Source organism: Myotis lucifugus, unplaced genomic scaffold (assembly GCF_000147115.1).
Source record: "Myotis lucifugus unplaced genomic scaffold, Myoluc2.0 scaffold_1, whole genome shotgun sequence".
Taxonomy (NCBI): Eukaryota; Metazoa; Chordata; class Mammalia; order Chiroptera; family Vespertilionidae; genus Myotis; species Myotis lucifugus.
In genome coordinates, this window is record NW_005871049.1 from 18,941,710 (window position 1) to 18,956,232 (window position 14,523).

At 39.9% G+C, this 14,523-nt stretch overlaps 1 protein-coding gene across 2 annotated transcripts in view; it reads right to left on the reverse strand.

Annotated features, from left to right (window-relative positions):
- Positions 1 to 14,523, reverse strand: part of LRBA (LPS responsive beige-like anchor protein) — a 546,641-nt gene that overhangs the window by 34,606 nt on the left and 497,512 nt on the right. For both annotated transcript variants that reach the window (XM_014455776.2, XM_023754983.1), the window contains 2 exons: positions 9,136 to 9,225; positions 4,590 to 4,782 (listed from right to left, as the gene is read on the reverse strand). In XM_014455776.2, coding sequence (XP_014311262.1) covers positions 4,590 to 4,782; positions 9,136 to 9,225 — 283 coding nt within the window. The remainder of the gene's footprint in view (positions 1 to 4,589; positions 4,783 to 9,135; positions 9,226 to 14,523) is intronic.

Sequence of the window (14,523 nt, forward strand, 5' to 3'; positions counted from 1 at the left end):
AAGCTATCTGCAGATAAATGTTTTAGTTAAATGCATTTGACGGAAATATTTTCCTAAAGGCTTGAGGTTTTTTTTAAGTTTTATTAATATTTACTATTTCCATGGTTTCTATTTTAAAATACCCCAAGAAGCAAATGCGTAACAAAAAATCAATCCATACTAAGAATAGTTGGTTCAATTCTCAAAACGGTTCTAAAGGCTCAGGCATGCTTTTTTGGTAATTGAGAAGAGATTCTGTAGGCTGTCTCCCTGTGAAGGGCAGAGGTCTTTGGATAGAGAGGAGGTGCAGGGCCAGCGGCTAGCAATGCAACCTTGGGCAAGTCATAAACCCCAAAATGAAGGGTTTAGAATAAATGATCTTTTCAGCTTTATAATTCTGATAGTTAAGTGCTGGGCCCTTTTCCAAATAATTTTCCCCAAATGACTCAGCCATTCACCCTGGTTAGTATCTGCCTTTTATAGACTCAAGCATTTCTAAGCTGCTTGGTGGGTATTAGAGCTCTGCTAAAAACCATCTGATTTTAGGAAGTCTTTCTGACTGTCCTTGAGGGGCTGGGGAAAAAATGGGGTACATTCCAATGAGTGCACTAGATTCTAAATTTATTATGTCACCATTTCCCCTGTTAGTAAATACCGACTTTTCAAGGATGTTTGGAAGGTAAAATAACTAAGTACAATAATAGCACTCAAAAAATTATAGTTGAGTGTTTATAAGAAATTAAAATAGCTGGAGAGAGGAAGTCATAGGACTCACTCTTTTTTGCTGAAGATATTTTCTTTGCTGATGACTGGCTCTGCCAGTAAAGAAATCACAGGACACATACAGACAGGGAATGATTGGGAAAGTGTACCACAGCCTCTGATGTAGCCAACAGTGCCATTTACTTCCAGTAACACCAGTGCCGACCAACACTAGCACCTGGAGAATCTGGCCTCAGAAACGTTAAAACCAAACTGTCAGTGAAAGGTTTAGGAGTCAACCATCTTTGTCATGTCTCAAGTCCTCGTTCTGCCACTGACTGCCTGTGTGACCTTGGGCAAGTTATGTAGTCCCTGTGTGTTTCCTAATCTGTACCATGGGTTAGACACGTTTATTAGGCTAAACCACATGAAATTACCAATACCTGACATATTGACTGATTAAAAATGGCAATTTGATATGGTTCAACCTAAATACAGAATCTACATCCTAAGGTTGTTGGGGGAATACATGTAAAGTGATTAAAACAGTATTTAGAACTTAGAATATGTTCTATAAACATTAGCTGATTTTTTTTCCCCCTGGAGGTTCTGCAAGGGCTTTTAAATGAGAAGGAAGGGTAAAGATATATATTTTTTCTAAATCAAGACTCAGACACAACTGAAATAAATGATAGGAGCCAGCAGTCTAATCAACAAGCTGTGGAAATCACAGGCTCTCAGAAAAGAAACAGAATCTAATACCCACCCCCCAATAGTGTAATATGAATTTGATATTCATTGAAGAAAACTGTTAGGGATTTTTGACATTCGTTTTAAATCAGGGGTGGGGAACGTCTAGCCTGTGAGCCATATAAGACCCACAAAATCATTTGGTCTGGCCCTGCCAAGGCGATACGAGTGAGTTAATTAAATGTTTGATCAAATACAGCAGGCTAATTTTTAGGTTGATAATTTTGTATGGCCCATGAATGATGTTATAAATATCCAAATGGCCCTTGGCAGAAAAAAGGTTCCCCACTGGTGCTTTAAATCAAGGCATCCTGACAGGTAAAGGTAGCACAAGATAGGATGAAAGACCAGATTTATGTAACTATACCTGAAAGGAGGCACAGATTTAATAAAATGGGTGCTTAATTTCTTTAGGTGCAGCTACTGGTATAGCTCAGAACTAGAGAGCACACTGTGGAAAGCTAAGCACCTGGGTATTACCATGTTACCATTCTTTGTGTTTATCTGGTGAAGAGTTGCTGGGTCATACTGTAAAGCCAGAAGGTGGGGACAGAAACCACGAGTGGCACAAGGTACAGGCACAAAGCAGCCTCATTGGGGAGAATTATAGGCAAAGAATTGGCAAAATATATGCAGTCCCCAAGCTACTGTCTTACGGTAAGGTGAACGGGGCTGGGAATAGTAAGGGCACATTAGCACAGGGAAGCTGCCCCTACACCACTTTACATTTCTATAGAAAAGCTGGAAGTTGGGACAAGGACACCTGACAACCAAGCATGAAGGAAGAAGCTTTACAGTCAGGAAAATGGGCTTGCTCCAAAGGGGAGTCAGGAGCTCGGTCATCAGTGCTTAGCAAGTGGGCCCACACTGAGTCCCAGCTGTGGACCTGGTGATACTCTGGCTGAGCTCTTTGCTAAGCTAAAGTAAAGATGGGGCAGAGAACAATTAAGGCTTTCCAGCAGATGGAAAGGTTTTCTCTCCTCACACATGGTGTCACTGTTTAAACTGAAGAAGTTCTCAGAGCCGCCACCAATAGCCACCCTGGATAAGCACCATGGTGGCCCTGATGTCACAGGCACTGGGGCTTCCACCAGCTCTAAGGGTAACTGCAAAGAGTAGGCAAATCCTCTTATCACATTTGATAAACACCCCACTGGCATGTTTTTCTCTAATGAGTGGCATTTAGAGACTCCAAAAATCACATTTGTTAATAAAATTATAATCTTTAGTCCCAAAATATCTATAATAATAAAAGTATAATATGCTAATTAGAACGGACAACCAGACGACCTTCCGGATGAAGCCGGGGCTGTGAGGGCCGAGGCAGCCGCTGCTGCTGCTGCTACTGCGAGGGCCGAGCCCCTTGCACGAATTTCATGCATTGGGCCTCTAGTAAGTATGTATTTGCATACACATTTACCTCTCTAAAATAAGTTCACTTGAAGAACAATGTTTGCCTTGATTTTTACCTTCTGAACTTTTTCTGAAATCTGTTCTCTAATCAAATATTGGCATTCATTTCATTTCTAATGGCCAGAAAAATGTTCTGTCTCTAATAAATTCTGATACCAACACAGATTCTTCATCATGGGTACCTTACTGAGCATAGTCAGTGTGCCAAATTTTTGTTTGAATGTCAATTCAATTCTATCCCATTATAAAAACTCTTCCATTTAATTTGGCATAAGGCCCTTGTTCAAAACTATATATATATATTTGCAAACGATTCAGGTATTAAAATGAGCAGTGCTTTTACACTTTACAGATTTAATGACAAGTTAACAGACTATTAAAATCTATTTTTAAAAACTTCCCACCTTAAACAATAGCTTGTGATGAGGAAGAAATTCAGAAATGTACACATATAACTTTTTTTAGATTAAAAACACGGTGCCTCGCTAAGAAAACAAACAAACAATAGCTTGTAGGGGAAAAGCCTATAATCTCTAGGACTTGATTTTCCTTCTTAAAAAAGAATTTCTAACTAGTGGCCAAAAGAACAGTGCTAAATCCAGATCCAAACATTCCTGTTCTAATGAGAGGCACTAAATCACAGAGGGATGATCATAAAGTCTGAGTCAGAAAACATGAGTGCAAACCTGGCCCTGCCACTAACTGCCCACGTGACACTGAACGAGCAGAGTTCCCTGCGGCTCAGTGTCTCCGCGGGAGAAATGTGGGGCTGGACTAGATGAACTCTAATGTCGCTTATTCTCTGATGGTTTATGATTCTAATGGTTACTTCAGTACCTTTCCGTCAGCTACCATAACTATTCAGCACTGAATGGAAGATGAGAATGTACTTAGGTTTTTGTCAGACAATTTAAGTATTCTTTTTTCTATCATCCACACAATACTACCATGTCACACACCAAAAGGCACATAGTAGAGGATCAGAAATGTCTACTCAGTAAATGAATAAGTGGAAAAAAGGCAACATGTGATAAATAAATGTATAAAACTTATAGACATAATATAGAAATGTTGTTATATTAAAATATTATGTTAGAAACTAGAGGCCCAGTGCACGGATTCGTGCACCAGTGGGGTCCCTCAGCCTCGCCTGCGCCCTCTCACAATCTGGGACTCTTTGGGAGATGTCGGCCTGTGGGGATCATGCTGAAACTGGCAGTCCGACATCCCCTGAGGGATGTAATAGTGCGCCAAGCACAGGTGGCTGGGGAGGAGCCCGTGCTGCTCCACTCATCCCAGCCCCACTGTGCCTGCTGCGGTCGCCACTCGGTAAGCTTGCTAAGTGGTGTTCCCACTGTGGGAGTGCAATGACCACTAGGGGCAGCTCCTGCATTGAGTGTCTGCCCCCTGGTGGTCAGTGCACGTCATAGCAACCAGTCGACCGGTCGTTCGGTCGTCTGGTCGTAATGGTCGCTTAGGCTTTTATATATATAGATAGCATTTATCTCCTAGGAATAAAGACAAACCACCAGATGCCAAAGAATAGTCTATGTTTTAACATTTGTATTATATGCCTCATATGGGACTTCTTTAAGCCTTTCACACTATTAAACATTTTGATTCTGAATAATGCTTGAAAGTTAAAAAGCTTAATTGTTGAGATATATATTTGAGTAGATATTACAATATCTTTATCCAGTGTTCATCAGTTACCATGCCTTATATAATGATGTTTCTTTTCTTACCAGGAAGGTTGTGCCACTTGTTCACAGCAAATAGCCTGTTAGCGGTGACTGTGATCACAGCAGGAGTCACCAAACCAGGCTGGGTGTTGGCTGCCACGTGAGTGACAGGGGAGTTGGAGGGGAACTTGAGGACCATGATGACATCCTGCTGGGCTTGGTCTGTGAACATCAATGGGCTCTGCAGGAGGAGATACTATTGAGTGGGCATGACAAGACCCAGACATACAAGAAGGAAAAGACAACGAAAAACGAGAAGAGAAAGGGTGCAGGAAAAGAAGAGGAGACCGTGTTAACACAATTGCAAGTGAGAGCACAGAGAGCAGATAGGCTCCTAGAAACAGCAGTTAGGATTTGATTTGCCTGTTTTCATGCATGTCATCAGTTGAATTTTTTGGTGATTAAAGAACAATACATTAACAGAAACACTTTAAAAATCAATAAATTTTATTGGCTGCCTTCCCTACCCCACTCTCATGAAGAACTACAAGAATGATTTGATTTAGATTCCAAATAGGCAAAAAGTATTGGGGATCACATTAAACCATACTGATTGCTAATATGTGTCAAGTACAAAAAATAAATTTAAAAAAATGAGAATAGGCAATAGGCACAAAAGCAAGCCAAGGTAATTTCCAAAGATCATCAAAAATTGTGTTGAGTTAGCATGAAAATTCTGACAACTAAATAAAGAGATAATTAAAACATATATATTTATAAACAATAGTTATGCAACTTGCATGTATTATTTCAGTAGAGAAATAAGTTACAAATATAATACACAAACTTAATTATAAAAGTGTTTCAAAGCAATGCATAATTAAATATACTTGTAAAAACAATATATTTATATAGTGTACCAAGTCATAAACACTGCCCTATTATAATGCAAATGCCACTGTTTTCTGCTGCAGCTAAGAATAAAGTGGAATACCTAGATGCCCCTGTCCCTCTGGTAAAAAAAAACCTGAAACTCAAAACCTTTGATTTCTCTTCTGAAAAGCAGAAAGTAATTAAAAATGTCACACAAAACACTGTCTGTTCTAATAGCTAGAAACGAAATAAATCTTGAAGACTACTAAGGATTTAGAACATTCCTACAACCCATATGTCATAATCCAAGACATATATAACCCCACTCTGATTTACTGGCTTTATTTATACTTCGGGGGAGCAGGCTCCCATGCAGTAATTGCACTGTACATTTTCAGCAATTCTCTTCTACTGTGTCTATTTTCTAATAGCTGATTAGTATCATTCAGAACTGAAACGCTTTGATGAAGTGCTTCTGGCTGCTTTCCTATGGCCATATTTCAAAACACCAGGTATATGTAAATGTGTGTAAGCACATATATTTAACATGTATTTGTTCAGAACTGCTAATAAAAAATTAAGTACATTTGCATTTTTATTATCAGTCCTTTTAAAAAAGTTATTAAGAGTACTTAGAAAAACATATTGCACTAAGAATTCCTATTTGCACTCTTTGCAGAAAGGTGTAAATAAAGGCAACTAATAAGCTACCCAGACACCCTTCTGAGCAAGTGGCTAAAAGCCAATCAATATTATGAGTTAATCCTCCCTGGATGCTCATTCAATTAAAGGTGTCAGTAATGCCTCATCTGATGTGGCCTCAATTAAATCCAACTATCTGATGGTGTGAAAACACAGGGGGATACAGCAACAGCAGCAACACCAGACAAATAGGCAGCCTTCCTGTGCCTGCTAATTACTACACCTGGTGTATATTATGGCTCATGCACTCAACGCAGCACGCCGTGGCTTTAATTTCTGTTATATCTTGTGTGGGGTGTGTGTGTGTGTGTGTGTGTGTGTGTGTGTGTGTGTGTTGGGGTGCACTGATAGTTGATGGGGGAACTCATCTGTACGGCACTAAAAACAATAAACATTTGTACCTTTTATTTTTTAAACCTCTGAAATCAATAAGTAATCTCTGTCATACAAAGGATCTTTTATACAGTTTTAAGGAATTCTGGGAAATTGGGTAAAAATGAGAAACAAAGAGCAACATCAAACAAAATGTAACTAGCTATGAAGACGTCCTGGGAAAGGAAGTGAACGTCATCTCAGACTGCCAAACTTTATTTTTCAATTATGTAGTTTTTTAAATAATATTTACGAAAGTCAATTTATAAACTCTGAGAAAGTCAGAGTTCAACATACATCATAAAGCTCACTGCAAGGAAGTTGATACGTATTTTTGAGCTTAACAGCTCATACTGTAAATCAATTAGACTCAAGTCGAATAATTCCAATATTTTATGCCCTTAAGAAAACATAGAAAAATCTTCACCGTGTAGAAGGAATGTTTACATAGTGACTATAGTGGCAACTCTTGGCCACGTGGCCAGGACAAGCCACTTTAGACAAGAAGCCGCAGAAGCCACCCCTGGAACTGTCCTCCGCATTCTTACATGGGGCCTCCCTCCAGCCTGTTCCTACAGTCCATCCTGACTTCAGCCACCAATGTGGGCAAAGAGCAGGAAATTCTCTCCAAGCCCCATCACATCCATGGCTAATAAGTATGGAGCAGCAGCAACCCCAGCACACAGGGCTGGTCAGCCATGATGGCAAAAGCCACCCAGGGCAGGACAACTGGTGAAACAGGGAGGAGGAAACAGACCTCACCTCATACTGGGCGTGTCTGTGAGCTGAGTCTGAGGCAGAAGTAGGAAACAATGAGGCACATTTCACCCAATTTTCTCAGATTCAGTGTACATACTGTTGACAACTCTGGTTTCTTTCTAACACACCTTTCCTTCCCACCCAGATATGTGTAAGATGAAAAACACAATTTGCACGTGTCTGAAAAGGAGTTCAGGTTTTCAATTCAGAGGATCAAGCCCCTGGGAGAGATGGTCTTCCATCCTCACATGAACAGGTGCCTTTCCACCCCAGGGCCAGTGAAGCTGACCTGCCCCGTGAACCAGTGATCCCTTTGCCGGAGAGGGAGGCTGGCAGTAGGAACTCTGGCTGCCCCAGTGACCACGGCTGAGCAGTAACCCAGGCAGAACGGCAACAGACCAGTGGCAGGGCCTCCATCAGCCAGCACCACGGCCTGAGTCTCACAGACAAGCTATTACTAAAACTAATTCCAAACCCCAAACATAAATCATCCTTACTGTTTTTTATTACTATTTTTATGTCATTATCTCCCATTGTTCCTGCTAAATGTTCACTTTTTGTGTAGTCTTCTGCTCACTAAAGTCATCCTTTATGTTCATTTATATCTGATTTCACCTGTTTAAAAACACTTGGAAAAGATGATGCAAATAATTTTTAAATGCTTGTTGTTAATTACAATCGTCAATTCATATAACTAGAAAAAAAGGCTTGGAAGAAGAAAGATGATGACAAAGAAGGGAAAAGGGAGAAAGATACAAAGAAGAAGGTGGAAAGAGAAAGAAAAACGAAAAGAGCCAGAGGTAGAAGGGACCAAATTCATCTCTCCCCTCTTGGCTGCTACACTCCCCTTCCTAGAACCTGTCAAAATTCTGCCACCTCTGCACCACAACATGGAATCAGAATCTATCTCAAATTATTCACTGTACTTATGGAAACAGATTGTATATTTCATGTTCTTGATTTAAACCAGTAACAAACAATCTTGTTGAGGGACAATTTAAGAAAAAAGCATAATACCCATAGTCTGTTCTTTAAAGAAATTATTTCCTTTAATCACTGAAAAATGTAACCCCTGGAATTTCAGGAACTCTAAAAGGAGAATAAGCACATATTTTGCAGACTGAGTCGATTTCCCTGCTCCTGATTCTGGGTAGGCCTCTGACTTGCTCTGATCAGTGGAACGTGGCATAAGTGATGTGCGAGTTCCAAAGTGAGCTCCAAGAAGTCTGGCAGGAGTGTTCTGATGGAACCTGCTCCTTCCAGATGTCCTTGATGATGAAAGACCCCATGGAAAGAAAGGCCCGGACATCTCAGCCTGCCCTCTTACCCCCCAAGCAGTGTGTGAGGGGGTCAGGATGAGCAGAGCAGAAGAAATGCCTCAGAATCACAAGAAATACAGATCACTGTTTTACGCCACTAAGCTTTGGATGGTGGGGTACACCAAACCATTATTTTTTTCTCCCTCGGGTCCCTGACTCTCAGCAACAATATATTATATATTAGGATTCATTTTAAAATCCCCAAAATGAAAAACATACTGGGACATAAAGAATATAATTAACAAAACTAATCTAGAAACTCTTAGGATCAAACCAGAAAACAAATCATTCCTATGTCTGGATTTTTTTTTTCTATGTGAGGATACGTGATGGTTATAAACCTGTAAATTCTGTAACACAAAACACGAATGGATGAAACACCAGAGCACTGAAGCAAAGTCTGCTTTCCCAGAGACTCCTGGATGACACTCGAAATCCTCTGCTGGTTGTTAGCAGGTTAACAAGCATCGCATGAGAACAGGCCCAGGCGTGGTGGAGAATCTCAAGTACAAGGCAAGACTATTAAGGATGTCAAGTGTGGTCTCAAAGAGGCGAGAACCGAGGAGAGTGAAAGCACCACTTACCACTTGCATGGCGGAACTTCGGGGAGGATGGGGCTCTATGAGTAGCTGAGAAGGCGTCTGTCCAAAGCTTCGGATTTGAGCTTCAACAGCCTGAAAAAGGCATGGGCAAGTTGGAGGGTTAAGAGGTGCTAATCACAGGCAATAGAACCACAACTGTCACCTGAAAATGTCATTCCATACTTCTGGCTTGTTTCATGCTGAAAATCAGCCTTGTGTTTCCACAGTGGGGCTGAGCACCTGGCAAGGGCATTGAGGGTGAGGTCATCCTGCAGGACTGTGGGAGCCATTCCTGTAAAATCCTGCACAACTTTCTCATCTCGCTCAGTGATATGAAACAGAAACCAGCTATTACAATCAGAAATTGTCCTTTTTGGCTTCATTTCTGTTTTCTTGCATTTTTTTGCTGCTTGCATCATCCCCGATGACTAAAGCTAATCTTTTACAGGTATAGAGAAAACCCATTGTGGCTTTGATTCTAGGCCCCATTTCATCCTGGACAGTGGAAAGGAGGAAGAAAGAAACAGAGCACCTGTGAGAATGGCTTGATGCTATTAGTTTTGCCATAGGAAGAGCATTATTGTTGACAGTCTCTTTGAACTTAGGTGGCTAAGCAACAAAGTAAAAGCCATATGTTGCATCCAAGCATGTGATGGTTAAACCAGAAACTAAACATGTGTGTGTTATGTGTGTGCCCTGTTCGAAAGCTGTGTGCATGCACCCTGTGCAAGGCACTCCCCTCCCAGGCTCTCCTGCACACCTCCACAGACACTCACTTCCCATCACCAACGACTCCCCCAGCAGGGAAACTAGGAAATGCCAGATGCCATCACTGTCTGTAATTATTTTATTTGTTTACTTGTTTATATTGGATTCCTCCCACTGAAATACAAGGCCCACAAGAGTAAGGACTATATGTGTCTTCTTCACTGTTGGATCCATAAGCTGGTTGAATATATGCTATGCTGTATGTGAGGGGAGGGGGAAGCAGAGATAAATAAAGACTACTTTTACATCTCCCCAGTCAGTGTTCTTAACTTCCAGGGTAACAGGATGAAGAACACCCCAGATTCATAAGAGAATATATTATATGTTGATCATGTTGTTTTTTTAAACCCTAAGAAAACAGGTCTTCAATTTTTATATGTTCTGCAGGGCTGTAGTAAATTAATAAATCATAAACAAGAAAATATAATCATTATCCAGTAATAATTTCCTTTTTTTATTTGAAGAAAATACCACTAATAACCTTTTACAATGAACGTGTATGAAACAATGAGCAATTCACTCATTTATGCATTCAATGATCATCAACTATGTGCACAGACAGGTCTCAATGTTTGAAGAATGTCTTCCTAATATAGGAAACAGGGTAAGTGTAATTGGATGTTTAAATAATAGTTGGATGCATTCAGTCCAGGAAGTTCAGGCATGCTCTGTGACTTGTGTGGGCAGTAAGGACTGGGAAGCACCTCTGTGAAGGCTGAGGGGTATGGTGGAGTAGCCTGGGTTTTGAAGTCAAACAGACCGGTGCAAATCCTGAATGCACACCACTTATAAGCTATGTGACCTAGGGTAAGTTAATTAATCTCTCTCAGTTTCTATTTTCTCTCCTGTAAAATGTGGGTAAGCATAGTACCCATTTCATAGTGTTATATTACGGATTAAATGATACAAATGAAAAAATATAGCAAAATGTTTAGTACAGATTAGATGTGCAATACTATGCCGTTAACAAATATTCATTGAGGGCTACTAACAACAACAATAATGAATCTTTATTTAGTACTTACTATTTACCAGAAGCTTTTCTAAGTGATTTACAAGTATATCATTTCATCTTTAAACTGCATGATGTGAGTACTTTGTTATATCCATTTTATAGATGAGGAAAATAATGCACAAAGAACTTAAATATCATGGCCAAGGTCATACAGTATTTAAGTGGCAGGCTCAATACTGGCACGCAAGCAACTTCATTCTAGATCTCATACTCTCAACCATTCAGCTATCCTTTCTCCATATCTGTAAGGGCCTATGGCAGGGCCTGGGGATAAGACTAAGCACAAAAAAACATGAGCTTACAATCTAATGAATGAATTAATAAGGTTATCTCTATTATCATCACCATCATTATTGCAGTGCACCAAGTTTGTTCAGACACAATCAGTAGAGCAGTGTGGCTAGGCAAGGGCTGGGATATAAGACAGGGCCTAGACTTTAGAAACAAGAAAAGAGGCCAATAGGAAGTGAAGAACAGAGTCTAGGACCATTTCAGAACTGCATCTTAAGTTGTTTTTGATGGGCGTAAATCAATTTATGATCAACATCAAGGACAGTCTTGAGGTTGAGGAAGAAAAAATACAACAAAATGGCAACGTGAAGCCTAGAAGTAGTCACAAAGATGAAAATTGGAGCACTGTTATTTTATGATATGTAGATTTGGGGGCTGAGTTTATGAATGTGAGCCTTATGTTTCTGTAAGAGCAGTTAGCAAAGCTAGTGCCCTTTCCCTTGACCACTGCCTTTGGTGGTCCCTGCCCAACAGCCCGAATGCCTTTTCCCCTATAAGAGGACGAGAGAACAGGCAGTTTCTGCACTTGTCCTATGTTGTCGGATGGTTCAGAGAGCTAACTCTGACTTTACAAATTACCTGCTGTGTGACCTTGGACAAGTAGCCTAATCCTGTTTCCCATCTATAAAACAGAGCTAACAATAACGCCCAGCTCATAGAATCATTTGGAAAATTAAATAAAATAATAAAGTGCTTAGCACAGTACCTCGCACATATAAAACACTAAATGAAATGCTATGTTGTTATTAGGTGTGGGGCTCAGTGGGACCCCCATTTAACACAGCTAGAATAGGGAAGGAAGAAATACTTCAGGAGTTCATGATGATAATGATGAACACTTTATTTCAGGAAACTGAAATCTGGATTGAGGTTTCAAAATACACTGCAGAGTTAAGCACCCGGAGACAGATCTCTTTGGAGGTTCTGAGAGCAATCTAAAACATAAGGAATTACATGCCCTAATCCTGGTGGAAGCTGTGGTATTTGGAAGAAAGGGATGAATATGCAAACCATGACCCAAGGAAAAATCAAAAGGTCCTGGAGACTGATGACTTTGAGCAATGACAAAAAGGAAAAGAGGTGAAACTAACTGCTTTCTTTTGAACTTGCATATTTGAGAGAGTGGTAAAGTAATGAATGGAAATACAGATTTCTGTTAGGGAGAACTAGTTTGGCAGAAGAAAGACAGCACATTTTATGTCAGAGGTGGAATCTGAAGTGACAGTGATAGCCATCTCTCCAGGTCGAGGTGCACAATGCAAGAGAAAAGCCCAAGACTGGCTCTGAGGTGAAAGATGGGGGCACTGATCTGGGTGTCACTCGTACAAGGAAAGTTTAAGTCAATGGTCTTTTGCTCTCACTGTGGATATATACGTGTGTAGTTTGAAGCAGCAGAAATGACTTTTCAAATGAAACTCCAACATAGAAAAACACAGAGATAAAACAAAACAAAACAAACAAAAAACCCACAGAGATAAGGCTGTTCTACTTAGAAGGTGGAAGAAGCTTTAAGCTTCCTCAGCAGCTCCAGAGACGATTCTGAGAAATATTAGGGCTTTGCAGCACAGTTAGAAACCCACTGGTTAAGCTGCAGAAAGCAAAGACACACACACACACACACACACACACACACACACACGGACCTAGAGCTGAACCCTAGCAAACTCAGGTGTATGGTACAATATGGAGGAGACAGAGAGGAGGGGTTGGTAGTGAGGAGCTGGATAGGATGATACGGAAGCTGACAAAGAGAGTTCCAATGACAGAGTGGTCAGCAATGCCAACTACTATAGAGAAACTAAGAATACAGACATTACTACATATAAACCTTTATTATAGATGTATATTTAATGTAACTGGTCTTAATACTACATAACCTGCTTTGTATTTAACACTTTTGAAATAAAAGAAATATTGATGAGAAAACTTAAAAAAATACCAATCTCCTCTCTTAAACACTTAAAGTCTTAACATCTATAATAATAAAAGCATAACATGCTAATTAGACCTGACGGAAACAGCGGAAAGACCTTCTGGATGACCTTCCGGATGAAGCTGAGGCTGCGAGGGCTGAGCCCTTTGCACAAATTTCATGCATCGGGCCTCTAGTTTTAATATAATTTGCACATTATTGACCTCTTTGAGGAAAAGACTTTTTTAATTTGAGAGGAAGAGAGAGAGAGAGAGAGAGAGAGAGAGAGAGAGAGAGAGAGAGAGAGATTTGTTGTTCCCTTATTTACACATTCTTTGCTTGATTCTTGTATGTGCTTTAAGCTTAAGACTTTTTCATGTCATATAAAATCGAGGCCTGATTATTTTGTCTCTTGTCTCCATAACAGAATACAAGCTATATTATCCAACATAAGTAAAAAAAATAATTCTCTTTCCAAGTCCTCAAGACAACTAAAAAGATTATAGAATTCTTAGACACAAATGCTTTTTTTCTTGACTAACTTTTGAATTGTTGGTAATAAAAATACAATATAAAGAGCTTCTTCAAATGTGAAAAGTATGGAATAAGATTGTAAGGCAATGGCTATAACCCAAATATTTATAGTCACACTTTATATTATCAAATGATAATTCTAGATCCGTCTCATTGCTTCTAAGACTCACCGGCCATTTTTTATTCACCTTGATCTCGGAAGCAGTTTCCACTGCTGATCACCCCCAGTCCACACTCTTTTTTTCTGGGGCTTCAATGCCCTTATAGTAGCCTGTTTCTCCTTTATTCCACCATCCACTCTGTCTTTTGCTGACTTCTACTCTTTCTCAGCCATAAATGAACTCATCACTGCGAGTTCTCTTTTAGTGCTCCCATTTTTGCAATCTAAACTTTCTGTCCTGAAAACCTTTTCTATTGTCATAACTTCAAACCTTACTTCTGTTTGGACGATTTCCAAATCTAAAACCAGAGGACCATTGATTTCTATGATGTGCCCACTTACACTTTTGCCTGATGCCCGTCTATGCATACTCGTGGATGTCTCAGCACACCTGAAACGAACATATCTAAAATATGTTACTGTTATTCCAGCATTCTCCGGTCAAGGGTTAGACTCCTCTTTTCATTTTTTTAATGCTCAAAATCTTACTGCCATTTAAAAATGTTACCTCTTTCTTTCATATATAAGCAGTCAGCAGACCCAATCACTTCTTTTATAAAATTTCTCATATTCATCACTCCTTTCTGAATCCAGGTTCCTTATAATTTAAGGTATTGAGACTATGGCAATGGTCTCCATTTAGTTTCCTCCTTCAATGTACACCGAGTTTGCCCAAACTTTCCTTTATGCAATATTCCCTTGATCAATGTT